This window comes from Anomaloglossus baeobatrachus, chromosome 7 (genome assembly GCF_048569485.1).
Source record: "Anomaloglossus baeobatrachus isolate aAnoBae1 chromosome 7, aAnoBae1.hap1, whole genome shotgun sequence".
NCBI lineage: Eukaryota > Metazoa > Chordata > Amphibia > Anura > Aromobatidae > Anomaloglossus > Anomaloglossus baeobatrachus.
Genome location: NC_134359.1, coordinates 6,866,802 through 6,894,641, shown reverse-complemented (window position 1 = coordinate 6,894,641; position 27,840 = coordinate 6,866,802). Strand labels below are relative to the sequence as shown.

Genomic DNA, 27,840 nt, shown 5'->3' with positions numbered 1-27,840 from the left:
CAAGATACAGTATGCTGGGCAGAGGCCAGATGTGCATTGCAGCAAGATAGTGTGCTGTGCAGAGGCCAGATGTGCATTGCAGCAAGATACAGTATGCTGTGCAGAGGCCAGATGTGCATTGCAGCAAGATAGTGTGCTGTGCAGAGGCCAGATGTGCATTACAGCAAGATACAGTATGCTGTGCAGAGCCCAGATGTGCATTTCAGCAAGATACAGTATGCTGTGCAGAGGCCAGATGTGCATTTCAGCAAGATACAGTATGCTGTGCAGAGGCCAGATGTGCACTGCAGCCAGATACAGTATGCTGTGCAGAGGCCAGATGTGCATTTCAGCAAGATACAGTATGCTGTGCAGAGGCCAGATGTGCACTGCAGCCAGATACAGTGTGCTGTGCAGAGGCCAGATGTGCATTGCAGCAAGATACAGTATGCTGTGCAGAGGCCAGATGTGCATTGCAGCAAAATACAGTATGCTGTGCAGAGGCCAGATGTGCATTGCAGCCATATACAGTATGCTGTGCAGAGGCCAGATGTGCATTGCAGCCAGATACAGTATGCTGTGCAGAGGCCAGATGTGCATTGCAGCAAGATACAGTATGCTGTGCAGAGGCCAGATGTGCATTGCAGCAAGATACAGTATGCTGTGCAGAGGCCAGATGTGCATTGCAGCAAGATACAGTATGCTGTGCAGAGGCCAGATGTGCATTGCAGCAGGATACAGTATGCTGTGCAGAGGCCAGATGTGCATTGCAGCCAGATACAGTATGCTGTGCAGAGGCCAGATGTGCATTGCAGCCAGATACAGTATGCTGTGCAGAGGCCAGATGTGCATTGCAGCCAGATACAGTATGCTGTGCAGAGGCCAGATGTGCATTGCAGCCAGATACAGTATGCTGTGCAGAGGCCAGATGTGCATTGCAGCAAGATACAGTATGCTGTGCAGAGGCCAGATGTGCATTGCAGCCATATACAGTATGCTGTGCAGAGGCCAGATGTGCATTGCAGCCAGATACAGTATGCTGTGCAGAGCCCAGATGTGCATTGCAGCCAGATACAGTATGCTGTGCAGAGGCCAGATGTGCATTGCAGCAAGATACAGTATGCTGTGCAGAGGCCAGATGTGCATTGCAGCCATATACAGTATGCTGTGCAGAGGCCAGATGTACATTGCAGCCAGATACAGTATGCTGTGCAGAGCCCAGATGTGCATTGCAGCCAGATACAGTATGCTGTGCAGAGCCCAGATGTGCATTGCAGCCAGATACAGTATGCTGTGCAGAGGCCAGATGTGCATTGCAGCCAGATACAGTATGCTGTGCAGAGGCCAGATGTGCATTGCAGGAAGATACAGTATGCTGTGCAGAGGCCAGATGTGCATTGCAGCAAGATACAGCATGCTGTGCAGAGGCCAGATGTGCATTGCAGCTGACGGGGGCCACTAATGAGCGCCAGATGCGTGACCAGCATTCAATGTTTAGGGGGTCATAGGTTTCATATCACAGCATTTCTGTGCAAGGTGTGGATTCGTATTGAATTGATGATGCCCAAAACTTTGTAATTCATTTTTTTCTCTATCTCGTTCCGTTTTCAAGATAAAAATGCTAACTCCGTTGTTTTCCACCAGGTGGCGCTATAGGTGGTTTCATCGTGTAGCGCATGGCTACTTTACTATACCTAGACACCACTTCTATGCCTATAGCTGCTGCCGTTCTCAAGTTACTGGCGGTGTATACAGGATATGGGTGGACACACTGTATATAGGTGCGGTGTATACAGGATATGGGTGGACACACTGTATATAGGTGCGGTGTATACAGGATATGGGTGGATACACTGTATATAGGTGCGGTGTATACAGGATATGGGTGGACACACTGTATATAGGTGCGGTGTATACAGGATATGGGTGGACACACTGTATATAGGTGCGGTGTATACAGGATATGGGTGGATACACTGTATATAGGTGCGGTGTATACAGGATATGGGTGGACACACTGTATATAGGTGCGGTGTATACAGGATATGGGCGGACACACTGTATATAGGTGCGGTGTATACAGGATATGGGTGGTCACACTGTATATAGGTGCGGTGTATACAGGATATGGGTGGACACACTGTATAATATATCCTGTAAACTCCAGAGCTGCACTCACTATTCTGCTTGAGTATAATACAGGAGGTAACTCAGGATCAGTAATGTATGTACACAGTGAGTGCAGCTCTGGAGTATAATACAGGAGGTAACTCAGGATCAGTAATGTATGTACACAGTGACTGCACCAGCAGAATAGTGAGTGCAGCTCTGGAGTATAATACAGGAGGTAACTCAGGATCAGTAATGTATGTACACAGTGACTGCACCAGCAGAATAGTGAGTGCAGCTCTGGAGTTTAATACAGGAGGTAACTTAGGATCAGTAGTGTAATGTATGTACACAGTGACTGCACCAGCAGAATAGTGAGTGCAGCTCTGGAGTATAATACAGGAGGTAACTCAGGATCAGTAATGTAATGTATGTACACAGTGACTGCACCAGCAGAATAGTGAGTGCAGCTCTGGAGTATAATACAGGAGGTAACTCAGGATCAGTAATGTAATGTATGTACACAGTGATTGCACCAGCAGAATAGTGAGTGCAGCTCTGGAGTTTAATACAGGAGGTAACTTAGGATCAGCAGTGTAATGTATGTACACAGTGACTGCACCAGCAGAATAGTGAGTGCAGCTCTGGGGTATAATACAGGAGGTAACTCAGGATCAGTAATGTAATGTATGTACACAGTGACTGCACCAGCAGAATAGTGAGTGCAGCTCTTGGGTATAATACAGGAGGTAACTCAGGATCAGTAGTGTAATGTATGTACACAGTGCAGCAGCAGAATAGTGAGTGCAGCTCTTGGGTATAATGTAAATATACATAATGACTTTGCTCTTTATGTAATATATAATTCTATATGTAAAATGGATTGCAGTGGTTGGTATATAAGTAATACATGCACTCAGGGGATTGGGTGAAGACTACATCTCCCATGATGCTCAGTGGTGGACTGAAGCACAGATTGCCGTATAGAAGTGTAGCTCATGGTGGCCGCCTGTGATTGCAGATTAGGACCTGACTCCGGGAGGCTCCTTTGATCTAATGCCGCCATGCAGTGGCTCTTGTGCCATCTAGACACCTTAATGCCCCCTTTGTGCCGACTGAAATGTGATTTCACCCCCCTGAGTGACCAAAACAGTAATGTGGGCCCCCCTTATCCAGTAACCCCCCCTCCCCAGTCTTCTTACACTGCCTTAACCACAATTTCATGATGGCCAAAGCAGCGTAAACCTCTGTCCTATAAGCAGTTTATGGCTTTCTGCTATATCATAGACCTCTGTATCTGCCTGGCCATAGGAGGGAGCAGTCACACTATGGGGGGTCCGATCACAGGAGGGAGCAGTCACACTATGGGGGGTCCGATCACAGGAGGGAGCAGTCACACTATGGGGGGTCCGATCACAGGAGGGAGCAGTCACACTATGAGGGGTCCGATCACAGGAGGGAGCAGTCACACTATGGGAGGTCTGACCACAGGAGGGAGCAGTCACACTATGGGAGGTCTGACCACAGGAGGGAGCAGTCACACTATGGGGGGTCCGATCACAGGAGGGAGCAGTCACACTATGGGGGGTCCGATCACAGGAGGAGCAGTCACACTATGGGGGGTCCGATCACAGGAGGGAGCGGTCAGACTATGGGGGGTCCGATCACAGGAGGGAGCAGTCACACTATGGGGGGTCCGATCACAAGAGGGAGCAGTCACACTATGGGAGGTCTGACCACAGGAGGGAGCAGTCACACTATTGGAGGTCTGACCACAGGAGGAGAGGTCACACTATGGGAGGGTCCAACCACAGGAGGAGAGGTCACACTATGGGAGGGTCCAACCACAGGAGGAGAGGTCACACTATGGGGGGTCTGACCACAGGAGGAGCAGTCACACTATGGGAGGTCTGACCACAGGAGGAGAGGTCACACTATGGGGGGTCTGACCACAGGAGGAGAGGTCACACTATGGGAGGTCTGACCACAGGAGGAGAGGTCACACTATGGGAGGGTCCAATCACAGGAGGGAGCAGTCACACTATGGGGGGTCTGACCACAGGAGGAGAGGTCACACTATGGGAGGGTCCAACCACAGGAGGAGCAGTCACACTATGGGGGGTCTGACCACAGGAGGAGAGGTCACACTATGGGAGGTCTGACCACAGGAGGAGAGGTCCCACTATGGGAGGTCTGACCACAGGAGGAGAGGTCACACTATGGGAGGGTCCGACCACAGGAGAGCAGTCACACTATGGGAGGTCTGACCACAGGAGGAGAGGTCACACTATGGGAGGTCTGACCACAGGAGGAGAGGTCACACTATGGGAGGGTCCGACCACAGGAGGGAGCAGTCACACTATGGGAGGTCTGACCACAGGAGGAGAGGTCACACTATGGGAGGTCTGACCACAGGAGGAGAGGTCCCACTATGGGAGGTCTGACCACAGGAGGAGAGGTCACACTATGGGAGGGTCCGACCACAGGAGAGCAGTCACACTATGGGAGGTCTGACCACAGGAGGAGAGGTCACACTATGGGAGGTCTGACCACAGGAGGAGAGGTCACACTATGGGAGGGTCCGACCACAGGAGGGAGCAGTCACACTATGGGAGGTCTGACCACAGGAGGAGCAGTCACACTATGGGAGGTCTGACCACAGGAGGAGAGGTCACACTATGGGAGGGTCCAACCACAGGAGGAGCAGTCACACTATGGGGGGTCTGACCACAGGAGGAGAGGTCACACTATGGGAGGGTCCAACCACAGGAGGAGCAGTCACACTATGGGGGGTCTGACCACAGGAGGAGAGGTCACACTATGGGAGGTCTGACCACAGGAGGAGAGGTCCCACTATGGGAGGTCTGACCACAGGAGGAGAGGTCACACTATGGGAGGGTCCGACCACAGGAGAGCAGTCACACTATGGGAGGTCTGACCACAGGAGGAGAGGTCACACTATGGGAGGTCTGACCACAGGAGAGCAGTCACACTATGGGGGGTCTGACCACAGGAGGAGAGGTCACACTATGGGAGGTCTGACCACAGGAGGAGAGGTCACACTATGGGAGGGTCCAACCACAGGAGGAGCAGTCACACTATGGGGGGTCTGACCACAGGAGGAGAGGTCACACTATGGGAGGTCTGACCACAGGAGGAGAGGTCCCACTATGGGAGGTCTGACCACAGGAGGAGAGGTCACACTATGGGAGGTCTGACCACAGGAGGAGAGGTCCCACTATGGGAGGTCTGACCACAGGAGGAGAGGTCACACTATGGGAGGGTCTGACCACAGGAGAGCAGTCACACTATGGGAGGTCTGACCACAGGAGGAGAGGTCACACTATGGGAGGTCTGACCACAGGAGGAGAGGTCACACTATGGGAGGGTCCAACCACAGGAGGGAGCAGTCACACTATGGGAGGTCTGACCACAGGAGGAGCAGTCACACTATGGGAGGTCTGACCACAGGAGGAGAGGTCACACTATGGGAGGGTCCAACCACAGGAGGAGCAGTCACACTATGGGGGGTCCGATCACAGGAGGAGCAGTCACACTATGGGAGGGTCCGACCACAGGAGGGAGCAGTCACACTATGGGAGGTCTGACCACAGGAGGAGAGGTCACACTATGGGAGGTCTGACCACAGGAGGAGCAGTCACACTATGGGAGGTCTGACCACAGGAGGAGCAGTCACACTATGGGAGGTCTGACCACAGGAGGAGAGGTCACACTATGGGAGGTCTGACCACAGGAGGAGAGGTCACACTATGGGAGGTCTGACCACAGGAGGAGAGGTCACACTATGGGAGGTCTGACCACAGGAGGAGAGGTCACACTATGGGAGGTCTGACCACAGGAGGAGAGGTCACACTATGGGAGGTCTGACCACAGGAGGAGAGGTCACACTATGGGGGGTCTGACCACAGGAGGAGAGGTCACACTATGGGGGGTCTGACCACAGGAGGAGAGGTCACACTATGGGGGGTCTGACCACAGGAGGAGCAGTCACACTATGGGAGGTCTGACCACAGGAGGAGCAGTCACACTATGGGGGGTCTGACCACAGGAGGAGAGGTCACACTATGGGAGGTCTGACCACAGGAGGAGAGGTCACACTATGGGAGGTCTGACCACAGGAGGAGAGGTCACACTATGGGAGGGTCCAACCACAGGAGGAGCAGTCACACTATGGGGGGTCCGATCACAGGAGGAGCAGTCACACTATGGGAGGTCTGACCACAGGAAGAGAGGTCACACTATGGGAGGTCTGACCACAGGAGGAGAGGTCACACTATGGGAGGTCTGACCACAGGAGGAGCAGTCACACTATGGGAGGTCTGACCACAGGAGGGAGCAGTCACACTATTGGAGGTCTGACCACAGGAGGAGCAATCACACTATGGGAGGTCTGACCACAGGAGGAGAGGTCACACTATGGGAGGTCTGACCACAGGAGGAGAGGTCACACTATGGGAGGGTCCAACCACAGGAGGAGCAGTCACACTATGGGGGGTCCGATCACAGGAGGAGCAGTCAGACTATGGGAGGTCTGACCACAGGAGGAGAGGTCACACTATGGGAGGTCTGACCACAGGAGGAGAGGTCACACTATGGGAGGGTCCGACCACAGGAGAGCAGTCACACTATGGGAGGTCTGACCACAGGAGAGCAGTCACACTATGGGAGGTCTGACCACAGGAGAGCAGTCACACTATGGGAGGTCTGACCACAGGAGGAGAGGTCACACTATGGGAGGGTCTGACCACAGGAGGAGAGGTCACACTATGGGAGGGTCTGACCACAGGAGAGCAGTCACACTATGGGAGGTCTGACCACAGGAGGAGAGGTCACACTATGGGAGGTCTGACCACAGGAGGAGCAGTCACACTATGGGAGGTCTGACCACAGGAGGAGCAGTCACACTATGGGAGGTCTGACCACAGGAGGAGAGGTCACACTATGGGAGGTCTGACCACAGGAGGAGAGGTCACACTATGGGGGGTCTGACCACAGGAGGGAGCAGTCACACTATTGGAGGTCTGACCACAGGAGGAGCAATCACACTATGGGAGGTCTGACCACAGGAGGAGAGGTCACACTATGGGAGGTCTGACCACAGGAGAGCAGTCACACTATGGGAGGTCTGACCACAGGAGGAGAGGTCACACTATGGGAGGTCTGACCACAGGAGGGAGCAGTCACACTATGGGAGGTCTGACCACAGGAGGAGCAGTCACACTATGGGAGGTCTGACCACAGGAGGAGAGGTGACACTATGGGAGGTCTGACCACAGGAGGAGAGGTCACACTATGGGAGGTCTGACCACAGGAGGAGAGGTCACGCTATGGGAGGTCTGACCACAGGAGGAGAGGTCACGCTATGGGAGGTCTGACCACAGGAGGAGAGGTCACACTATGGGAGGTCTGATCACAAGAGGAGAGGTCACACTATGGGGGGTCTGACCACAGGAGAGCAGTCACACTATGGGAGGTCTGACCACAGGAGGAGAGGTCACACTATGGGAGGTCTGACCACAGGAGGAGAGGTCACACTATGGGAGGTCTGACCACAGGAGGAGAGGTCACACTATGGGAGGTCTGACCACAGGAGGAGAGGTCACACTATGGGAGGTCTGACCACAGGAGGAGAGGTCACACTATGGGAGGTCTGACCACAGGAGGAGAGGTCACACTATGGGGGGTCTGACCACAGGAGGAGAGGTCACACTATGGGGGGTCTGACCACAGGAGGAGAGGTCACACTATGGGAGGGTCCGACCACAGGAGAGCAGTCACACTATGGGAGGTCTGACCACAGGAGGAGCAGTCACACTATGGGAGGTCTGACCACAGGAGGAGAGGTCACACTATGGGAGGTCTGACCACAGGAGGAGAGGTCACATTATGGGAGGTCCGAACACAGGAGGAGAGGTCACACTATGGGAGGTCTGACCACAGGAGGAGCAGTCACACTATGGGAGGTCTGACCACAGGAGGAGAGGTCACACTATGGGAGGTCTGACCACAGGAGGAGCAGTGACACTATGGGAGGTCTGACCACAGGAGGAGAGGTCACACTATGGGAGGTCTGACCACAGGAGGAGAGGTCACACTATGGGAGGTCTGACCACAGGAGAGCAGTCACACTATGGGAGGTCTGACCACAGGAGGAGCAGTCACACTATGGGAGGTCTGACCACAGGAGGAGAGGTCACATTATGGGAGGTCTGACCACAGGAGGAGAGGTCACACTATGGGAGGTCTGACCACAGGAGGAGCAGTGACACTATGGGAGGTCTGACCACAGGAGGAGAGGTCACACTATGGGAGGTCTGACCACAGGAGGAGAGGTCACACTATGGGAGGTCTGACCACAGGAGGAGAGGTCACACTATGGGAGGTCTGACCACAGGAGGAGAGGTCACACTATGGGAGGTCTGACCACAGGAGGAGAGGTCACACTATGGGAGGTCCGAACACAGAAGTGATCACACTATGGGGATCCGACCACAGGAGCCGCGACACTCTGGGAGGTCCGACTGTAGGGGGAGCAGTCACTATGGGAGGTCCAACCACAAGTGTGTGTGTGTGTGTGTGTGTGTGTATGGCGCTGTGTGTGTGTATGGCGCTGTGTGTGTGTATGGCGCTGTGTGTGTGTGTGTGTATGGCGCTGTGTGTGTGTGTATGTGTGTGTATGTGTATGGCGCTGTGTGTGTGTGTGTATGTGTGTGTGTGTGTGTGTGTGTGTGTGTATGTGTATGGCGCTGTGTGTGTGTGTGTATGTGTATGGCGCTGTGTGTGTGTGTGTGTGTGTGTGTGTAAGTTATTTTTTGCAGGTTGCAGGTCTTTGTGAGTTGTTAGTGGTGACGGTCACAGCCGGCAGTCACATTGCTGGTGTTACTAGAGGGGGTTTATGAACAGTGATCCGGTCACTGAGGGTCAGTGTGCGGCGCTGTCTGTCTCCTTTTCCTCCAGGGTGATATCACAGCGGCGCTCTCATACGCTTTCCTGTAATGATTACTTTTGTAGTTTCACTTATTCTCTTTCTTGCTTCTCCCGCCTGAATAGGATCATAACAGCTCCGAGGAGTCCGAGTGCGATGACTTTGACCCCAGCGCCAGTATGGAGGTAGGGATGCCAGGGGTCATTAATGCCGATGGTAAAGACTTTCCATAACTGATGAGTGACCCTCGTCACAGGGAAACCAGGAGATGTCACATTGGGGGAGGGTGGTGGGTGCAGGAGATGTCACATTGGGGGAGGGTGGTGGGTGCAGGAGATGTCACATTGGGGGGGGGGGTGGTGGGTGCAGGAGATGTCACATTGGGGGGGGGGGGGGGTGCAGGAGATGTCACATTGGGGGACGGTGGTGAGTGCAGGAGATGTCACATCGGGGGAGGGTGGTGGTTCTCAAGAGATGTCACATCGGGGGAGGGTGGTGGGTGCAGGAGATGTCACATTGGGGAGGGTGGTGGGTGCAGGAGATGTCACATCGGGGGAGGGTGGTGGGTGCAGGAGATGTCACATTGGGGGAGGGGGGCGGGTGCAGGAGATGTCACATTGGGGGAGGGTGGCGGGTGCAGGAGGTGTCACATTGGGGGAGGGTGGTGGGTGCAGGAGATGTCACATTGGGGAAAGGTAGTGGGTGCAGGAGATGTCACATTGGGGGAAGGTGGTGGGTGCAGAAGATGTCACATTGGGGGAAGGTGGTGGGTGCAGGAGGTGTCACATTGGGGGAGGGTGGTGGGTGCAGGAGGTGTCACATTGGGGGAGGGTGGTGGGTGCAGGAGGTGTCACATTGGGGGAGGGTAGTGGGTGCAGGAGGTGTCACATTGGGGGAGGGTGGTGGGTGCAGGAGGTGTCACATTAGGGGAGGGTGGTGGGTGCAGGAGGTGTCACATTGGGGGAGGGTGGTGGGTGCAGGAGGTGTCACATTGGGGGAGGGTGGTGGGTCTTAGGAGATGTCACATTGGGGGAGGGTGGTGGGTGCAGGAGGTGTCACATTGGGGGAGGGTGGTGGGTGCAGGAGGTGTCACATTGGGGGAGGGTGGTGGGTGCAGGAGATGTCACATTGGGGGAGGGTGGTGGGTGCAGGAGATGTCACATTGGGGGAGGGGGCAGTAGCTGGAGGGGAGATCCTGGACCCATGAGCTTGAGATTTTCAGAACTAGTTCATGTCACATTTATAGCATCAGACAACCACAGATGACCCCGGCTGCCTGTGACCAGCTGAATTTGGGTTGTTCATTTCTGGACATCGGGGGCCCCGATATGATGGGACAGCCTGATCTGGATGAGGGCTGCACCCAGGGAATTTCCGGGAGAAGGCTGGTTACAAGGTGGAACCTCTGCTTTCCATACTCTCTGCTCTTGTGGCACAGAGGAACCACAAGAATCCAAACAGCTAAAGAGATATAGAAATATACTTAACACACCAGAGTCCTCCATGCTGCCCTCTCCTGGTATCTGTCTCTGGCTGAGGAGCTGCTGCAGGAGCCCCTCTCCTGGTACCTGTCTCTGGCTGAGGAGCTGCTGCAGGAGCCCTCTCCTGGTATCTGTCTCTGGCTGAGGAGCTGCTGCAGGAGCCCTCTCCTGGTACCTGTCTCTGGCTGAGGAGCTGCTGCAGGAGCCCTCTCCTGGTATCTGTCTCTGGCTGAGGAGCTGCTGCAGGAGCCCTCTCCTGGTATCTGTCTCTGGCTGAGGAGCTGCTGCAGGAGCCCTCTCCTGGTACCTGTCTCTGGCTGAGGAGCTGCTGCAGGAGCCCTCTCCTAGTATCTGTCTCTGGCTGAGGAGCTGCTGCAGGAGCCCTCTCCTGGTATCAGTCTCTGGTTGAGGAGCTGCTGCAGGAGCCCTCTCCTGGTATCTGTCTCTGGCTGAGGAGCTGCTGCAGGAGCCCTCTCCTGGTACCTGTCTCTGGCTGAGGAGCTGCTGCAGGAGCCCTCTCCTGGTACCTGTCTCTGGCTGAGGAGCTGCTGCAGGAGCCCTCTCCTGGTATCTGTCTCTGGTTGAGGAGCTGCTGCAGGAGCCCTCTCCTGGTATCTGTCTCTGGCTGAGGAGCTGCTGCAGGAGTCCTCTCCTGGTATCTGTCTCTGGCTGAGGAGCTGCTGCAGGAGCCCTCTCCTGGTATCTGTCTCTGGCTGAGGAGCTGCTGCAGGAGCCCTCTCCTGGTATCTGTCTCTGGCTGAGGAGCTGCTGCAAAAGCCCTCTCCTGGTACCTGTCTCTGGCTGAGGAGCTGCTGCAGGAGCCCCTCTCCTGGTATCTGTCTCTGGCTGAGGAGCTGCTGCAGGAGCCCTCTCCTGGTATCTGTCTCTGGCTGAGGAGCTGCTGCAGGAGTCCTCTCCTGGTATCGGTCTCTGGCTGAGGAGCTGCTGCAGGAGCCCTCTCCTGGTACCTGTCTCTGGCTGAGGAGCTGCTGCAGGAGCCCTCTCCTGGTACCTGTCTCTGGCTGAGGAGCTGCTGCAGGAGCCCTCTCCTGGTACCTGTCTCTGGCTGAGGAGCTGCTGCAGGAGCCCTCTCCTGGTATCTGTCTCTGGCTGAGGAGCTGCTGCAGGAGCCCTCTCCTGGTACCTGTCTCTGGCTGAGGAGCTGCTGCAGGAGCCCTCTCCTGGTACCTGTCTCTGGCTGAGTAGCTGCTGCAGGAGCCCTCTCCTGGTACCTGTCTCTGGCTGAGTAGCTGCTGCAGGAGCCCTCTCCTGATATCTGTCTCTGGCTGAGGAGCTGCTGCAGGAGCCCTCTCCTGGTACCTGTCTCTGGCTGAGGAGCTGCTGCAGGAGCCCCTCTCCTGGTATCGGTCTCTGGCTGAGGAGCTGCTGCAGGAGCCCTCTCCTGGTATCTGTCTCTGGCTGAGGAGCTGCTGCAGGAGCCCTCTCCTGGTATCGGTCTCTGGCTGAGGAGCTGCTGCAGGAGCCCTCTCCTGGTATCTGTCTCTGGCTGAGGAGCTGCTGCAGGAGCCCTCTCCTGGTATCGGTCTCTGGCTGAGGAGCTGCTGCAGGAGCCCTCTCCTGGTACCTGTTTCTGGCTGAGTAGCTGCTGCAGGAGCCCTCTCCTGGTACCTGTCTCTGGCTGAGTAGCTGCTGCAGGAGCCCTCTCCTGGTATCTGTCTCTGGCTGAGGAGCTGCTGCAGGAGTCCTCTCCTGGTATCGGTCTCTGGCTGAGGAGCTGCTGCAGGAGCCCTCTCCTGGTACCTGTTTCTGGCTGAAGAGCTGCTGCAGGAGCCCTCTCCTGGTACCTGTCTCTGGCTGAGGAGCTGCTGCAGGAGCCCTCTCCTGGTATCTGTCTCTGGCTGAGGAGCTGCTGCAGGAGCCCTCTCCTGGTACCTGTCTCTGGCTGAGGAGCTGCTGCAGGAGCCCTCTCCTGGTACCTGTCTCTGGCTGAGGAGCTGCTGCAGGAGCCCTCTCCTGGTACCTGTCTCTGGCTGAGTAGCTGCTGCAGGAGCCCTCTCTTGGTATCTGTCTCTGGCTGAGGAGCTGCTGCAGGAGCCCTCTCCTGGTATCGGTCTCTGGCTGAGGAGCTGCTGCAGGAGCCCTCTCCTAGTATCTGTCTCTGGCTGAGGAGCTGCTGCAGGAGCCCTCTCCTGGTATCTGTTTCTGGCTGAGGAGCTGCTGCAGGAGCCCTCTCCTGGTATCTGTCTCTGGCTGAGGAGCTGCTGCAGGAGCCCTCTCCTGGTATCTGTCTCTGGCTGAGGAGCTGCTGCAGGAGCCCTCTTCTGGTATCTGTCTCTGGCTGAGGAGCTGCTGCAGGAGCCCTCTCCTGGTATCTGTCTCTGGCTGAGGAGCTGCTGCAGGAGCCCTCTCCTGGTATCTGTCTCTGGCTGAGTAGCTGCTGCAGGAGCCCTCTCCTGGTACCTGTCTCTGGCTGAGGAGCTGCTGCAGGAGCACTCTCCTGGTATCTGTCTCTGGCTGAGGAGCTGCTGCAGGAGCCCTCTCCTGGTACCTGTTTCTGGCTGAGGAGCTGCTGCAGGAGCCCTCTCCTGGTATCTGTCTCTGGCTGAGGAGCTGCTGCAGGAGCCCTCTCCTGGTATCTGTCTCTGGCTGAGGAGCTGCTGCAGGAGCCCCTCTCCTGGTATCTGTCTCTGGCTGAGGAGCTGCTGCAGGAGCCCTCTCCTGGTATCTGTCTCTGGCTGAGGAGCTGCTGCAGGAGCCCTCTCCTGGTACCTGTCTCTGGCTGAGGAGCTGCTGCAGGAGCCCTCTCCTGGTATTGGTCTCTGGCTGAGGAGCTGCTGCAGGAGCCCTCTCCTGGTATCAGTCTCTGGCTGAGGAGCTGCTGCAGGAGCCCTCTCCTGGTACCTGTCTCTGGCTGAGGAGCTGCTGCAGGAGCCCTCTCCTGGTATCGGTCTCTGGCTGAGGAGCTGCTGCAGGAGCCCTCTCCTGGTATCGGTCTCTGGCTGAGGAGCTGCTGCAGGAGCCCTCTCCTGGTATCTGTCTCTGGCTGAGGAGCTGCTGCAGGAGCCCTCTCCTGGTATCAGTCTCTGGCTGAGGAGCTGCTGCAGGAGCCCTCTCCTGGTACCTGTCTCTGGCTGAGGAGCTGCTGCAGGAGCCCTCTCCTGGTATCGGTCTCTGGCTGAGGAGCTGCTGCAGGAGCCCTCTCCTGGTATCGGTCTCTGGCTGAGGAGCTGCTGCAGGAGCCCTCTCCTGGTATCGGTCTCTGGCTGAGGAGCTGCGGCAGGAGCCCTCTCCTGGTATCTGTCTCTGGCTGAGGAGCTGCTGCAGGAGCCCTCTCCTGGTACCTGTCTCTGGCTGAGGAGCTGCTGCAGGAGCCCTCTCCTGGTATCTGTCTCTGGCTGAGGAGCTGCTGCAGGAGCCCTCTCCTGGTATCGGTCTCTGGCTGAGGAGCTGCTGCAGGAGCCCTCTCCTGGTATCTGTCTCTGGCTGAGGAGCTGCTGCAGGAGCCCTCTTCTGGTATCTGTCTCTGGCTGAGGAGCTGCTGCAGGAGCCCTCTCCTGGTATCTGTCTCTGGCTGAGGAGCTGCTGCAGGAGCCCTCTCCTGGTATCGGTCTCTGGCTGAGGAGCTGCTGCAGGAGCCCTCTCCTGGTATCTGTCTCTGGCTGAGGAGCTGCTGCAGGAGCCCTCTCCTGGTATCTGTCTCTGGCTGAGGAGCTGCTGCAGGAGCCCTCTTCTGTTATCAGTCTCTGGCTGAGGAGCTGCTGCAGGAGCCCTCTCCTGGTACCTGTCTCTGGCTGAGGAGCTGCTGCAGGAGCCCTCTCCTGGTACCTGTCTCTGGCTGAGGAGCTGCTGCAGGAGCCCTCTCCTGGTATCTGTCTCTGGCTGAGGAGCTGCTGCAGGAGCACTCTCCTGGTATCTGTCTCTGGCTGAGGAGCTGCTGCAGGAGCCCTCTCCTGGTACCTGTTTCTGGCTGAGGAGCTGCTGCAGGAGCCCTCTCCTGGTATCTGTTTCTGGCTGAGGAGCTGCTGCAGGAGCCCTCTCCTGGTACCTGTCTCTGGCTGAGGAGCTGCTGCAGGAGCCCTCTCCTGGTATCGGTCTCTGGCTGAGGAGCTGCTGCAGGAGCCCTCTCCTGGTATCTGTCTCTGGCTGAGGAGCTGCTGCAGGAGCCCTCTCCTGGTACCTGTCTCTGGCTGAGGAGCTGCTGCAGGAGCCCTCTCCTGGTATCTGTCTCTGGCTGAGGAGCTGCTGCAGGAGCCCTCTCCTGGTATCTGTCTCTGGCTGAGGAGCTGCTGCAGGAGCCCTCTCCTGGTATCGGTCTCTGGCTGAGGAGCTGCTGCAGGAGCCCTCTCCTGGTATCTGTCTCTGGCTGAGGAGCTGCTGCAGGAGCCCTCTCCTGGTATCTGTCTCTGGCTGAGGAGCTGCTGCAGGAGCCCTCTCCTGGTACCTGTCTCTGGCTGAGGAGCTGCTGCAGGAGCCCTCTCCTGGTATCTGTCTCTGGCTGAGGAGCTGCTGCAGGAGCCCTCTCCTGGTATCTGTCTCTGGCTGAGGAGCTGCTGCAGGAGCCCTCTCCTGGTACCTGTCTCTGGCTGAGGAGCTGCTGCAGGAGCCCTCTCCTGGTATCTGTCTCTGGCTGAGGAGCTGCTGCAGGAGCCCTCTCCTGGTACCTGTCTCTGGCTGAGGAGCTGCTGCAGGAGCCCTCTCCTGGTATCGGTCTCTGGCTGAGGAGCTGCTGCAGGAGCCCTCTCCTGGTATCTGTCTCTGGCTGAGGAGCTGCTGCAGGAGCCCTCTCCTGGTATCTGTCTCTGGCTGAGGAGCTGCTGCAGGAGCCCTCTCCTGGTACCTGTCTCTGGCTGAGGAGCTGCTGCAGGAGCCCTCTCCTGGTATCTGTCTCTGGCTGAGGAGCTGCTGCAGGAGCCCTCTCCTAGTATCTGTCTCTGGCTGAGGAGCTGCTGCAGGAGCCCTCTCCTGGTATCTGTTTCTGGCTGAGGAGCTGCTGCAGGAGCCCTCTCCTGGTATCGGTCTCTGGCTGAGGAGCTGCTGCAGGAGCCCTCTCCTGGTATCTGTCTCTGGCTGAGGAGCTGCTGCAGGAGCCCTCTTCTGGTATCTGTCTCTGGCTGAGGAGCTGCTGCAGGAGCCCTCTCCTGGTATCGGTCTCTGGCTGAGGAGCTGCTGCAGGAGCCCTCTCCTGGTATCTGTCTCTTTCTGAGGAGCTGCTGCAGGAGCCCTCTCCTGGTATCGGTCTCTGGCTGAGTAGCTGCTGCAGGAGCCCTCTCCTGGTATCGGTCTCTGGCTGAGGAGCTGCTGCAGGAGCCCTCTCCTGGTGTCTGTCTCTGGCTGAGGAGCTGCTGCAGGAGCCCTCTCCTGGTACCTGTCTCTGGCTGAGGAGCTGCTGCAGGAGCCCTCTCCTGGTATCGGTCTCTGGCTGAGGAGCTGCTGCAGGAGCCCTCTCCTGGTACCTGTCTCTGGCTGAGGAGCTGCTGCAGGAGCCCTCTCCTGGTATCTGTCTCTGGCTGAGGAGCTGCTGCAGGAGCCCTCTTCTGTTATCAGTCTCTGGCTGAGGAGCTGCTGCAGGAGCCCTCTTCTGTTATCAGTCTCTGGCTGAGGAGCTGCTGCAGGAGCCCTCTCCTGGTACCTGTCTCTGGCTGAGGAGCTGCTACAGAAGCCCTCTCCTGGTATCTGTCTCTGGCTGAGGAGCTGCTGCAGGAGCCCTCTCCTGGTATCTGTCTCTGGCTGAGGAGCTGCTGCAGGAGCCCTCTCCTGGTACCTGTCTCTGGCTGAGCAGCTGCTGCAGGAGCCCTCTCCTGGTATCTGTCTCTGGCTGAGGAGCTGCTGCAGGAGCCCTCTCCTGGTACCTGTTTCTGGCTGAGGAGCTGCTGCAGGAGCCCTCTCCTGGTACCTGTCTCTGGCTGAGGAGCTGCTGCAGGAGCCCTGTCCTGGTATCTGTCTCTGGCTGAGGAGCTGCTACAGGAGCCCTCTCCTGGTACCTGTCTCTGGCTGAGGAGCTGCTACAGAAGCCCTCTCCTGGTATCTGTCTCTGGCTGAGGAGCTGCTGCAGGAGCCCTCTCCTGGTATCGGTCTCTGGCTGAGTAGCTGCTGCAGGAGCCCTCTCCTGGTATCTGTCTCTGGCTGAGGAGCTGCTGCAGGAGCCCTCTCCTGGTATCTGTCTCTGGCTGAGGAGCTGCTGCAGGAGCCCTCTCCTGGTATCTGTCTCTGGCTGAGGAGCTGCTGCAGGAGCCCTCTCCTGGTACCTGTCTCTGGCTGAGGAGCTGCTGCAGGAGTCCTCTCCTGGTATCTGTCTCTGGCTGAGTAGCTGCTGCAGGAGCCCTCTCCTGGTATCTGTCTCTGGCTGAGGAGCTGCTGCAGGAGTCCTCTCCTGGTATCTGTCTCTGGCTGAGGAGCTGCTGCAGGAGCCCTCTCCTGGTATCGGTCTCTGGCTGAGGAGCTGCTGCAGGAGCCCTCTCCTGGTACCTGTCTCTGGCTGAGGAGCTGCTGCAGGAGCCCTCTCCTGGTATCGGTCTCTGGCTGAGTAGCTGCTGCAGGAGCCCTCTCCTGGTATCTGTCTCTGGTTGAGGAGCTGCTGCAGGAGCCCTCTCCTGGTATCGGTCTCTGGCTGAGGAGCTGCTGCAGGAGCCCTCTCCTGGTACCTGTCTCTGGCTGAGGAGCTGCTACAGAAGCCCTCTCCTGGTATCTGTCTCTGGCTGAGGAGCTGCTGCAGGAGCCCTCTCCTGGTATCTGTCTCTGGCTGAGGAGCTGCTGCAGGAGCCCTCTCCTGGTACCTGTCTCTGGCTGAGCAGCTGCTGCAGGAGCCCTCTCCTGGTATCTGTCTCTGGCTGAGGAGCTGCTGCAGGAGCCCTCTCCTGGTACCTGTTTCTGGCTGAGGAGCTGCTGCAGGAGCCCTCTCCTGGTACCTGTCTCTGGCTGAGGAGCTGCTGCAGGAGCCCTCTCCTGGTACCTGTCTCTGGCTGAGGAGCTGCTGCAGGAGCCCTCTCCTGGTATCTGTCTCTGGCTGAGGAGCTGCTACAGAAGCCCTCTCCTGGTATCTGTCTCTGGCTGAGGAGCTGCTGCAGGAGCCCTCTCCTGGTATCGGTCTCTGGCTGAGTAGCTGCTGCAGGAGCCCTCTCCTGGTATCTGTCTCTGGCTGAGGAGCTGCTGCAGGAGCCCTCTCCTGGTATCGGTCTCTGGCTGAGTAGCTGCTGCAGGAGCCCTCTCCTGGTATCTGTCTCTGGTTGAGGAGCTGCTGCAGGAGCCCTCTCCTGGTACCTGTCTCTGGCTGAGGAGCTGCTGCAGGAGCCCTCTCCTGGTACCTGTTTCTGGCTGAGGAGCTGCTGCAGGAGCCCTCTCCTGGTACCTGTCTCTGGCTGAGGAGCTGCTGCAGGAGCCCTCTCCTGGTATCTGTCTCTGGCTGAGGAGCTGCTGCAGGAGCCCTCTCCTGGTATCGGTCTCTGGCTGAGGAGCTGCTGCAGGAGCCCTCTCCTGGTACCTGTCTCTGGCTGAGGAGCTGCTGCAGGAGCCCTCTCCTGGTATCTGTCTCTGGCTGAGGAGCTGCTGCAGGAGCCCCTCTCCTGGTACCTGTCTCTGGCTGAGGAGCTGCTGCAGGAGCCCTCTCCTGGTATCTGTCTCTGGCTGAGGAGCTGCTGCAGGAGCCCTCTCCTGGTATCTGTCTCTGGCTGAGGAGCTGCTGCAGGAGCCCTCTTCTGGTATCTGTCTCTGGCTGAGGAGCTGCTGCAGGAGCCCTCTCCTGGTACCTGTCTCTGGCTGAGGAGCTGCTGCAGGAGCCCTCTCCTGGTACCTGTTTCTGGCTGAGTAGCTGCTGCAGGAGCCCTCTCCTGGTATCTGTCTCTGGCTGAGGAGCTGCTGCAGGAGCCCTCTTCTGGTATCTGTCTCTGGCTGAGGAGCTGCTGCAGGAGCCCTCTCCTGGTATCTGTCTCTGGCTGAGGAGCTGCTGCAGGAGCCCTCTCCTGGTACCTGTTTCTGGCTGAGTAGCTGCTGCAGGAGCCCTCTCCTGGTATCTGTCTCTGGCTGAGGAGCTGCTGCAGGAGCCCTCTCCTGGTACCTGTCTCTGGCTGAGGAGCTGCTGCAGGAGCCCTCTCCTGGTATCTGTCTCTGGCTGAGGAGCTGCTGCAGGAGCCCTCTCCTGGCACCTGTCTCTGGCTGAGGAGCTGCTGCAGGAGCCCTCTCCTGGTATCTGTCTCTGGCTGAGGAGCTGCTGCAGGAGCCCTCTCCTGGTATCGGTCTCTGGCTGAGGAGCTGCTGCAGGAGCCCTCTCCTGGTACCTGTCTCTGGCTGAGGAGCTGCTGCAGGAGCCCTCTGCTGGTATCTGTCTCTGGCTGAGGAGCTGCTGCAGGAGCCCTCTCCTGGTACCTGTCTCTGGCTGAGGAGCTGCTGCAGGAGTCCTCTCCTGGTATCTGTCTCTGGCTGAGTAGCTGCTGCAGGAGCCCTCTCCTGGTATCTGTCTCTGGCTGAGGAGCTGCTGCAGGAGTCCTCTCCTGGTATCTGTCTCTGGCTGAGGAGCTGCTGCAGGAGCCCTCTCCTGGTATCGGTCTCTGGCTGAGGAGCTGCTGCAGGAGCCCTCTCCTGGTACCTGTCTCTGGCTGAGGAGCTGCTGCAGGAGCCCTCTCCTGGTATCGGTCTCTGGCTGAGTAGCTGCTGCAGGAGCCCTCTCCTGGTATCTGTCTCTGGTTGAGGAGCTGCTGCAGGAGCCCTCTCCTGGTATCGGTCTCTGGCTGAGGAGCTGCTGCAGGAGCCCTCTCCTGGTACCTGTCTCTGGCTGAGGAGCTGCTACAGAAGCCCTCTCCTGGTATCTGTCTCTGGCTGAGGAGCTGCTGCAGGAGCCCTCTCCTGGTATCTGTCTCTGGCTGAGGAGCTGCTGCAGGAGCCCTCTCCTGGTACCTGTCTCTGGCTGAGCAGCTGCTGCAGGAGCCCTCTCCTGGTATCTGTCTCTGGCTGAGGAGCTGCTGCAGGAGCCCTCTCCTGGTACCTGTTTCTGGCTGAGGAGCTGCTGCAGGAGCCCTCTCCTGGTACCTGTCTCTGGCTGAGGAGCTGCTGCAGGAGCCCTCTCCTGGTACCTGTCTCTGGCTGAGGAGCTGCTGCAGGAGCCCTCTCCTGGTATCTGTCTCTGGCTGAGGAGCTGCTACAGAAGCCCTCTCCTGGTATCTGTCTCTGGCTGAGGAGCTGCTGCAGGAGCCCTCTCCTGGTATCGGTCTCTGGCTGAGTAGCTGCTGCAGGAGCCCTCTCCTGGTATCTGTCTCTGGCTGAGGAGCTGCTGCAGGAGCCCTCTCCTGGTATCGGTCTCTGGCTGAGTAGCTGCTGCAGGAGCCCTCTCCTGGTATCTGTCTCTGGTTGAGGAGCTGCTGCAGGAGCCCTCTCCTGGTACCTGTCTCTGGCTGAGGAGCTGCTGCAGGAGCCCTCTCCTGGTACCTGTTTCTGGCTGAGGAGCTGCTGCAGGAGCCCTCTCCTGGTACCTGTCTCTGGCTGAGGAGCTGCTGCAGGAGCCCTCTCCTGGTATCTGTCTCTGGCTGAGGAGCTGCTGCAGGAGCCCTCTCCTGGTATCGGTCTCTGGCTGAGGAGCTGCTGCAGGAGCCCTCTCCTGGTGTCTGTCTCTGGCTGAGGAGCTGCTGCAGGAGCCCTCTCCTGGTGTCTGTCTCTGGCTGAGGAGCTGCTGCAGGAGCCCCTCTCCTGGTACCTGTCTCTGGCTGAGGAGCTGCTGCAGGAGCCCTCTCCTGGTACCTGTCTCTGGCTGAGGAGCTGCTGCAGGAGCCCTCTCCTGGTACCTGTCTCTGGCTGAGGAGCTGCTGCAGGAGCCCTCTCCTGGTATCTGTCTCTGGTTGAGGAGCTGCTGCAGGAGCCCTCTCCTGGTATCTGTCTCTGGCTGAGGAGCTGCTGCAGGAGCCCTCTCCTGGTACCTGTCTCTGGCTGAGGAGCTGCTGCAGGAGCCCTCTCCTGGTATCTGTCTCTGGCTGAGGAGCTGCTGCAGGAGCCCCTCTCCTGGTACCTGTCTCTGGCTGAGGAGCTGCTGCAGGAGCCCTCTCCTGGTATCTGTCTCTGGCTGAGGAGCTGCTGCAGGAGCCCTCTCCTGGTACCTGTCTCTGGCTGAGGAGCTGCTGCAGGAGCCCTCTCCTGGTATCGGTCTCTGGCTGAGTAGCTGCTGCAGGAGCCCTCTCCTGGTATCTGTCTCTGGTTGAGGAGCTGCTGCAGGAGCCCTCTCCTGGTATCGGTCTCTGGCTGAGGAGCTGCTGCAGGAGCCCTCTCCTGGTACCTGTCTCTGGCTGAGGAGCTGCTACAGAAGCCCTCTCCTGGTATCTGTCTCTGGCTGAGGAGCTGCTGCAGGAGCCCTCTCCTGGTGTCTGTCTCTGGCTGAGGAGCTGCTGCAGGAGCCCCTCTCCTGGTACCTGTCTCTGGCTGAGGAGCTGCTGCAGGAGCCCTCTCCTGGTACCTGTCTCTGGCTGAGGAGCTGCTGCAGGAGCCCTCTCCTGGTATCTGTCTCTGGTTGAGGAGCTGCTGCAGGAGCCCTCTCCTGGTATCGGTCTCTGGCTGAGTAGCTGCTGCAGGAGCCCTCTCCTGGTGTCTGTCTCTGGCTGAGGAGCTGCTGCAGGAGCCCTCTCCTGGTATCTGTCTCTGGCTGAGGAGCTGCTGCAGGAGCCCTCTCCTGGTACCTGTCTCTGGCTGAGCAGCTGCTGCAGGAGCCCTCTCCTGGTATCTGTCTCTGGCTGAGGAGCTGCTGCAGGAGCCCTCTCCTGGTACCTGTTTCTGGCTGAGGAGCTGCTGCAGGAGCCCTCTCCTGGTACCTGTCTCTGGCTGAGGAGCTGCTGCAGGAGCCCTCTCCTGGTACCTGTCTCTGGCTGAGGAGCTGCTGCAGGAGCCCTCTCCTGGTATCTGTCTCTGGCTGAGGAGCTGCTACAGGAGCCCTCTCCTGGTATCTGTCTCTGGCTGAGGAGCTGCTGCAGGAGCCCTCTCCTGGTATCGGTCTCTGGCTGAGTAGCTGCTGCAGGAGCCCTCTCCTGGTATCTGTCTCTGGCTGAGGAGCTGCTGCAGGAGCCCTCTCCTGGTATCGGTCTCTGGCTGAGGAGCTGCTGCAGGAGCCCTCTCCTGGTATCGGTCTCTGGCTGAGGAGCTGCTGCAGGAGCCCTCTTCTGTTATCAGTCTCTGGCTGAGGAGCTGCTGCAGGAGCCCTCTCCTGGTATCTGTCTCTGGTTGAGGAGCTGCTGCAGGAGCCCTCTCCTGGTACCTGTCTCTGGCTGAGGAGCTGCTGCAGGAGCCCTCTCCTGGTACCTGTTTCTGGCTGAGGAGCTGCTGCAGGAGCCCTCTCCTGGTACCTGTCTCTGGCTGAGGAGCTGCTGCAGGAGCCCTCTCCTGGTATCTGTCTCTGGCTGAGGAGCTGCTGCAGGAGCCCTCTCCTGGTATCGGTCTCTGGCTGAGGAGCTGCTGCAGGAGCCCTCTCCTGGTGTCTGTCTCTGGCTGAGGAGCTGCTGCAGGAGCCCTCTCCTGGTGTCTGTCTCTGGCTGAGGAGCTGCTGCAGGAGCCCCTCTCCTGGTACCTGTCTCTGGCTGAGGAGCTGCTGCAGGAGCCCTCTCCTGGTACCTGTCTCTGGCTGAGGAGCTGCTGCAGGAGCCCTCTCCTGGTACCTGTCTCTGGCTGAGGAGCTGCTGCAGGAGCCCTCTCCTGGTATCTGTCTCTGGTTGAGGAGCTGCTGCAGGAGCCCTCTCCTGGTATCTGTCTCTGGCTGAGGAGCTGCTGCAGGAGCCCTCTCCTGGTACCTGTCTCTGGCTGAGGAGCTGCTGCAGGAGCCCTCTCCTGGTATCTGTCTCTGGCTGAGGAGCTGCTGCAGGAGCCCCTCTCCTGGTACCTGTCTCTGGCTGAGGAGCTGCTGCAGGAGCCCTCTCCTGGTATCTGTCTCTGGCTGAGGAGCTGCTGCAGGAGCCCTCTCCTGGTATCTGTCTCTGGCTGAGGAGCTGCTGCAGGAGCCCTCTTCTGGTATCTGTCTCTGGCTGAGGAGCTGCTGCAGGAGCCCTCTCCTGGTACCTGTCTCTGGCTGAGGAGCTGCTGCAGGAGCCCTCTCCTGGTACCTGTTTCTGGCTGAGTAGCTGCTGCAGGAGCCCTCTCCTGGTATCTGTCTCTGGCTGAGGAGCTGCTGCAGGAGCCCTCTTCTGGTATCTGTCTCTGGCTGAGGAGCTGCTGCAGGAGCCCTCTCCTGGTATCTGTCTCTGGCTGAGGAGCTGCTGCAGGAGCCCTCTCCTGGTACCTGTTTCTGGCTGAGTAGCTGCTGCAGGAGCCCTCTCCTGGTATCTGTCTCTGGCTGAGGAGCTGCTGCAGGAGCCCTCTCCTGGTACCTGTCTCTGGCTGAGGAGCTGCTGCAGGAGCCCTCTCCTGGTATCTGTCTCTGGCTGAGGAGCTGCTGCAGGAGCCCTCTCCTGGCACCTGTCTCTGGCTGAGGAGCTGCTGCAGGAGCCCTCTCCTGGTATCTGTCTCTGGCTGAGGAGCTGCTGCAGGAGCCCTCTCCTGGTATCGGTCTCTGGCTGAGGAGCTGCTGCAGGAGCCCTCTCCTGGTACCTGTCTCTGGCTGAGGAGCTGCTGCAGGAGCCCTCTGCTGGTATCTGTCTCTGGCTGAGGAGCTGCTGCAGGAGCCCTCTCCTGGTACCTGTCTCTGGCTGAGGAGCTGCTGCAGGAGCCCTCTCCTGGTATCTGTCTCTGGTTGAGGAGCTGCTGCAGGAGCCCTCTCCTGGTATCTGTCTCTGGTTGAGGAGCTGCTGCAGGAGCCCTCTCCTGGTGTCTGTCTCTGGCTGAGGAGCTGCTGCAGGAGCCCCTCTCCTGGTACCTGTCTCTGGCTGAGGAGCTGCTGCAGGAGCCCTCTCCTGGTACCTGTCTCTGGCTGAGGAGCTGCTGCAGGAGCCCTCTCCTGGTACCTGTCTCTGGCTGAGGAGCTGCTGCAGGAGCCCTCTCCTGGTATCTGTCTCTGGTTGAGGAGCTGCTGCAGGAGCCCTCTCCTGGTATCTGTCTCTGGCTGAGGAGCTGCTGCAGGAGCCCTCTCCTGGTACCTGTCTCTGGCTGAGGAGCTGCTGCAGGAGCCCTCTCCTGGTGTCTGTCTCTGGCTGAGGAGCTGCTGCAGGAGCCCCTCTCCTGGTACCTGTCTCTGGCTGAGGAGCTGCTGCAGGAGCCCTCTCCTGGTATCGGTCTCTGGCTGAGGAGCTGCTGCAGGAGCCCTCTCCTGGTGTCTGTCTCTGGCTGAGGAGCTGCTGCAGGAGCCCTCTCCTGGTATCGGTCTCTGGCTGAGTAGCTGCTGCAGGAGCCCTCTCCTGGTACCTGTCTCTGGCTGAGGAGCTGCTGCAGGAGCCCTCTCCTGGTACCTGTTTCTGGCTGAGGAGCTGCTGCAGGAGCCCTCTCCTGGTACCTGTCTCTGGCTGAGGAGCTGCTGCAGGAGCCCTCTCCTGGTATCTGTCTCTGGCTGAGGAGCTGCTGCAGGAGCCCTCTCCTGGTATCGGTCTCTGGCTGAGGAGCTGCTGCAGGAGCCCTCTCCTGGTGTCTGTCTCTGGCTGAGGAGCTGCTGCAGGAGCCCTCTCCTGGTGTCTGTCTCTGGCTGAGGAGCTGCTGCAGGAGCCCCTCTCCTGGTACCTGTCTCTGGCTGAGGAGCTGCTGCAGGAGCCCTCTCCTGGTACCTGTCTCTGGCTGAGGAGCTGCTGCAGGAGCCCTCTCCTGGTACCTGTCTCTGGCTGAGGAGCTGCTGCAGGAGCCCTCTCCTGGTATCTGTCTCTGGTTGAGGAGCTGCTGCAGGAGCCCTCTCCTGGTATCTGTTTCTGGCTGAGGAGCTGCTGCAGGAGCCCTCTCCTGGTACCTGTCTCTGGCTGAGGAGCTGCTGCAGGAGCCCTCTCCTGGTATCTGTCTCTGGTTGAGGAGCTGCTGCAGGAGCCCTCTCCTGGTATCTGTCTCTGGCTGAGGAGCTGCTGCAGGAGCCCTCTCCTGGTACCTGTCTCTGGCTGAGGAGCTGCTGCAGGAGCCCTCTCCTGGTACCTGTCTCTGGCTGAGGAGCTGCTGCAGGAGCCCTCTTCTGTTATCAGTCTCTGGCTGAGGAGCTGCTGCAGGAGCCCTCTCCTGGTATCTGTCTCTGGCTGAGGAGCTGCTGCAGGAGCCCTCTCCTGGTATCTGTCTCTGGCTGAGGAGCTGCTGCAGGAGCCCTCTCCTGGTATCTGTCTCTGGCTGAGGAGCTGCTGCAGGAGCCCTCTCCTGGTACCTGTCTCTGGCTGAGGAGCTGCTGCAGGAGCCCTCTCCTGGTATCGGTCTCTGGCTGAGGAGCTGCTGCAGGAGCCCTCTCCTGGTATCTGTCTCTGGCTGAGGAGCTGCTGCAGGAGCCCTCTCCTGGTATCGGTCTCTGGCTGAGGAGCTGCTGCAGGAGCCCTCTCCTGGTATCGGTCTCTGGCTGAGGAGCTGCTGCAGGAGCCCTCTCCTGGTATCTGTTTCTGGCTGAGGAGCTGCTGCAGGAGCCCTCTCCTGGTACCTGTCTCTGGCTGAGGAGCTGCTGCAGGAGCCCTCTCCTGGTATCTGTTTCTGGCTGAGGAGCTTCTGCAGGAGCCCTCTCCTGGTATCTGTCTCTGGCTGAGGAGCTGCTGCAGGAGCCCTCTCCTGGTATCTGTCTCTGGCTGAGGAGCTGCTGCAGGAGCCCTCTCCTGGTATCGGTCTCTGGCTGAGGAGCTGCTGCAGGAGCCCTCTCCTGGTATCGGTCTCTGGCTGAGGAGCTGCTGCAGGAGCCCTCTCCTGGTATCTGTTTCTGGCTGAGGAGCTGCTGCAGGAGCCCTCTCCTGGTACCTGTCTCTGGCTGAGGAGCTGCTGCAGGAGCCCTCTCCTGGTATCTGTTTCTGGCTGAGGAGCTGCTGCAGGAGCCCTCTCCTGGTATCGGTCTCTGGCTGAGGAGCTGCTGCAGGAGCCCTCTCCTGGTATCGGTCTCTGGCTGAGGAGCTGCTGCAGGAGCCCTCTCCTGGTATCTGTTTCTGGCTGAGGAGCTGCTGCAGGAGCCCTCTCCTGGTATCTGTCTCTGGCTGAGGAGCTGCTGCAGGAGCCCTCTCCTGGTATCTGTCTCTGGCTGAGGAGCTGCTGCAGGAGCCCTCTCCTGGTACCTGTCTCTGGCTGAGGAGCTGCTGCAGGAGCCCTCTTCTGTTATCAGTCTCTGGCTGAGGAGCTGCTGCAGGAGCCCTCTCCTGGTACCTGTTTCTGGCTGAGGAGCTGCTGCAGGAGCCCTCTCCTGGTACCTGTCTCTGGCTGAGGAGCTGCTGCAGGAGCCCTCTCCTGGTATCAGTCTCTGGCTGAGGAGCTGCTGCAGGAGCCCTCTCCTGGTATCTGTCTCTGGCTGAGGAGCTGCTGCAGGAGCCCTCTCCTAGTATCTGTCTCTGGCTGAGGAGCTGCTGCAGGAGCCCTCTCCTGGTACCTGTCTCTGGCTGAGGAGCTGCTGCAGGAGCCCTCTCCTGGTACCTGTCTCTGGCTGAGGAGCTGCTGCAGGAGCCCTCTCCTGGTATCTGTCTCTGGCTGAGGAGCTGCTGCAGGAGCCCTCTCCTGGTACCTGTCTCTGGCTGAGGAGCTGCTGCAGGAGCCCTCTCCTGGTGTCTGTCTCTGGCTGAGGAGCTGCTGCAGGAGCCCTCTCCTGGTATCGGTCTCTGGCTGAGGAGCTGCTGCAGGAGCCCTCTCCTGGTGTCTGTCTCTGGCTGAGGAGCTGCTACAGGAGCCCTCTCCTGGTACCTGTCTCTGGCTGAGGAGCTGCTGCAGGAGCCCTCTCCTGGTATCAGTCTCTGGCTGAGGAGCTGCTGCAGGAGCCCTCTCCTGGTATCTGTCTCTGGCTGAGGAGCTGCTGCAGGAGCCCTCTCCTGGTATCGGTCTCTGGCTGAGGAGCTGCTGCAGGAGCCCTCTCCTGGTGTCTGTCTCTGGCTGAGGAGCTGCTACAGGAGCCCTCTCCTGGTACCTGTCTCTGGCTGAGGAGCTGCTGCAGGAGCCCTCTCCTGGTATCAGTCTCTGGCTGAGGAGCTGCTGCAGGAGCCCTCTCCTGGTATCAGTCTCTGGCTGAGGAGCTGCTGCAGGAGCCCTCTCCTGGTATCTGTCTCTGGCTGAGGAGCTGCTGCAGGAGCCCTCTCCTGGTATCTGTCTCTGGCTGAGGAGCTGCTGCAGGAGCCCTCTCCTGGTATCTGTCTCTGGCTGAGGAGCTGCTGCAGGAGCCCTCTCCTGGTACCTGTCTCTGGCTGAGGAGCTGCTGCAGGAGCCCTCTTCTGTTATCAGTCTCTGGCTGAGGAGCTGCTGCAGGAGCCCTCTCCTGGTACCTGTTTCTGGCTGAGGAGCTGCTGCAGGAGCCCTCTCCTGGTACCTGTCTCTGGCTGAGGAGCTGCTGCAGGAGCCCTCTCCTGGTATCAGTCTCTGGCTGAGGAGCTGCTGCAGGAGCCCTCTCCTGGTATCTGTCTCTGGCTGAGGAGCTGCTGCAGGAGCCCTCTCCTGGTATCTGTCTCTGGCTGAGGAGCTGCTGCAGGAGCCCTCTCCTGGTATCTGTCTCTGGCTGAGGAGCTGCTGCAGGAGCCCTCTCCTGGTACCTGTCTCTGGCTGAGGAGCTGCTGCAGGAGCCCTCTTCTGTTATCAGTCTCTGGCTGAGGAGCTGCTGCAGGAGCCCTCTCCTGGTACCTGTTTCTGGCTGAGGAGCTGCTGCAGGAGCCCTCTCCTGGTACCTGTCTCTGGCTGAGGAGCTGCTGCAGGAGCCCTCTCCTGGTATCAGTCTCTGGCTGAGGAGCTGCTGCAGGAGCCCTCTCCTGGTATCTGTCTCTGGCTGAGGAGCTGCTGCAGGAGCCCTCTCCTAGTATCTGTCTCTGGCTGAGGAGCTGCTGCAGGAGCCCTCTCCTGGTACCTGTCTCTGGCTGAGGAGCTGCTGCAGGAGCCCTCTCCTGGTATCTGTCTCTGGCTGAGGAGCTGCTGCAGGAGCCCTCTCCTGGTACCTGTCTCTGGCTGAGGAGCTGCTGCAGGAGCCCTCTCCTGGTATCTGTCTCTGGCTGAGGAGCTGCTGCAGGAGCCCTCTCCTGGTATCTGTCTCTGGCTGAGGAGCTGCTGCAGGAGCCCTCTCCTGGTACCTGTCTCTGGCTGAGGAGCTGCTGCAGGAGCCCTCTTCTGTTATCAGTCTCTGGCTGAGGAGCTGCTGCAGGAGCCCTCTCCTGGTACCTGTTTCTGGCTGAGGAGCTGCTGCAGGAGCCCTCTCCTGGTACCTGTCTCTGGCTGAGGAGCTGCTGCAGGAGCCCTCTCCTGGTATCAGTCTCTGGCTGAGGAGCTGCTGCAGGAGCCCTCTCCTGGTACCTGTCTCTGGCTGAGGAGCTGCTGCAGGAGCCCTCTCCTGGTACCTGTCTCTGGCTGAGGAGCTGC

General features: G+C 58.9%; 1 protein-coding gene across 7 annotated transcripts in view; it reads left to right on the top strand.

Annotated features, from left to right (window-relative positions):
• KALRN (kalirin RhoGEF kinase) overlaps positions 1-27,840 on the top strand; it is a 346,094-nt gene that overhangs the window by 271,268 nt on the left and 46,986 nt on the right. For all 7 annotated transcript variants that reach the window (XM_075316995.1, XM_075316994.1, XM_075316993.1 and 4 more), the window contains one exon: positions 9,160-9,219. In XM_075316995.1, coding sequence (XP_075173110.1) covers positions 9,160-9,219 — 60 coding nt within the window. The remainder of the gene's footprint in view (positions 1-9,159; positions 9,220-27,840) is intronic.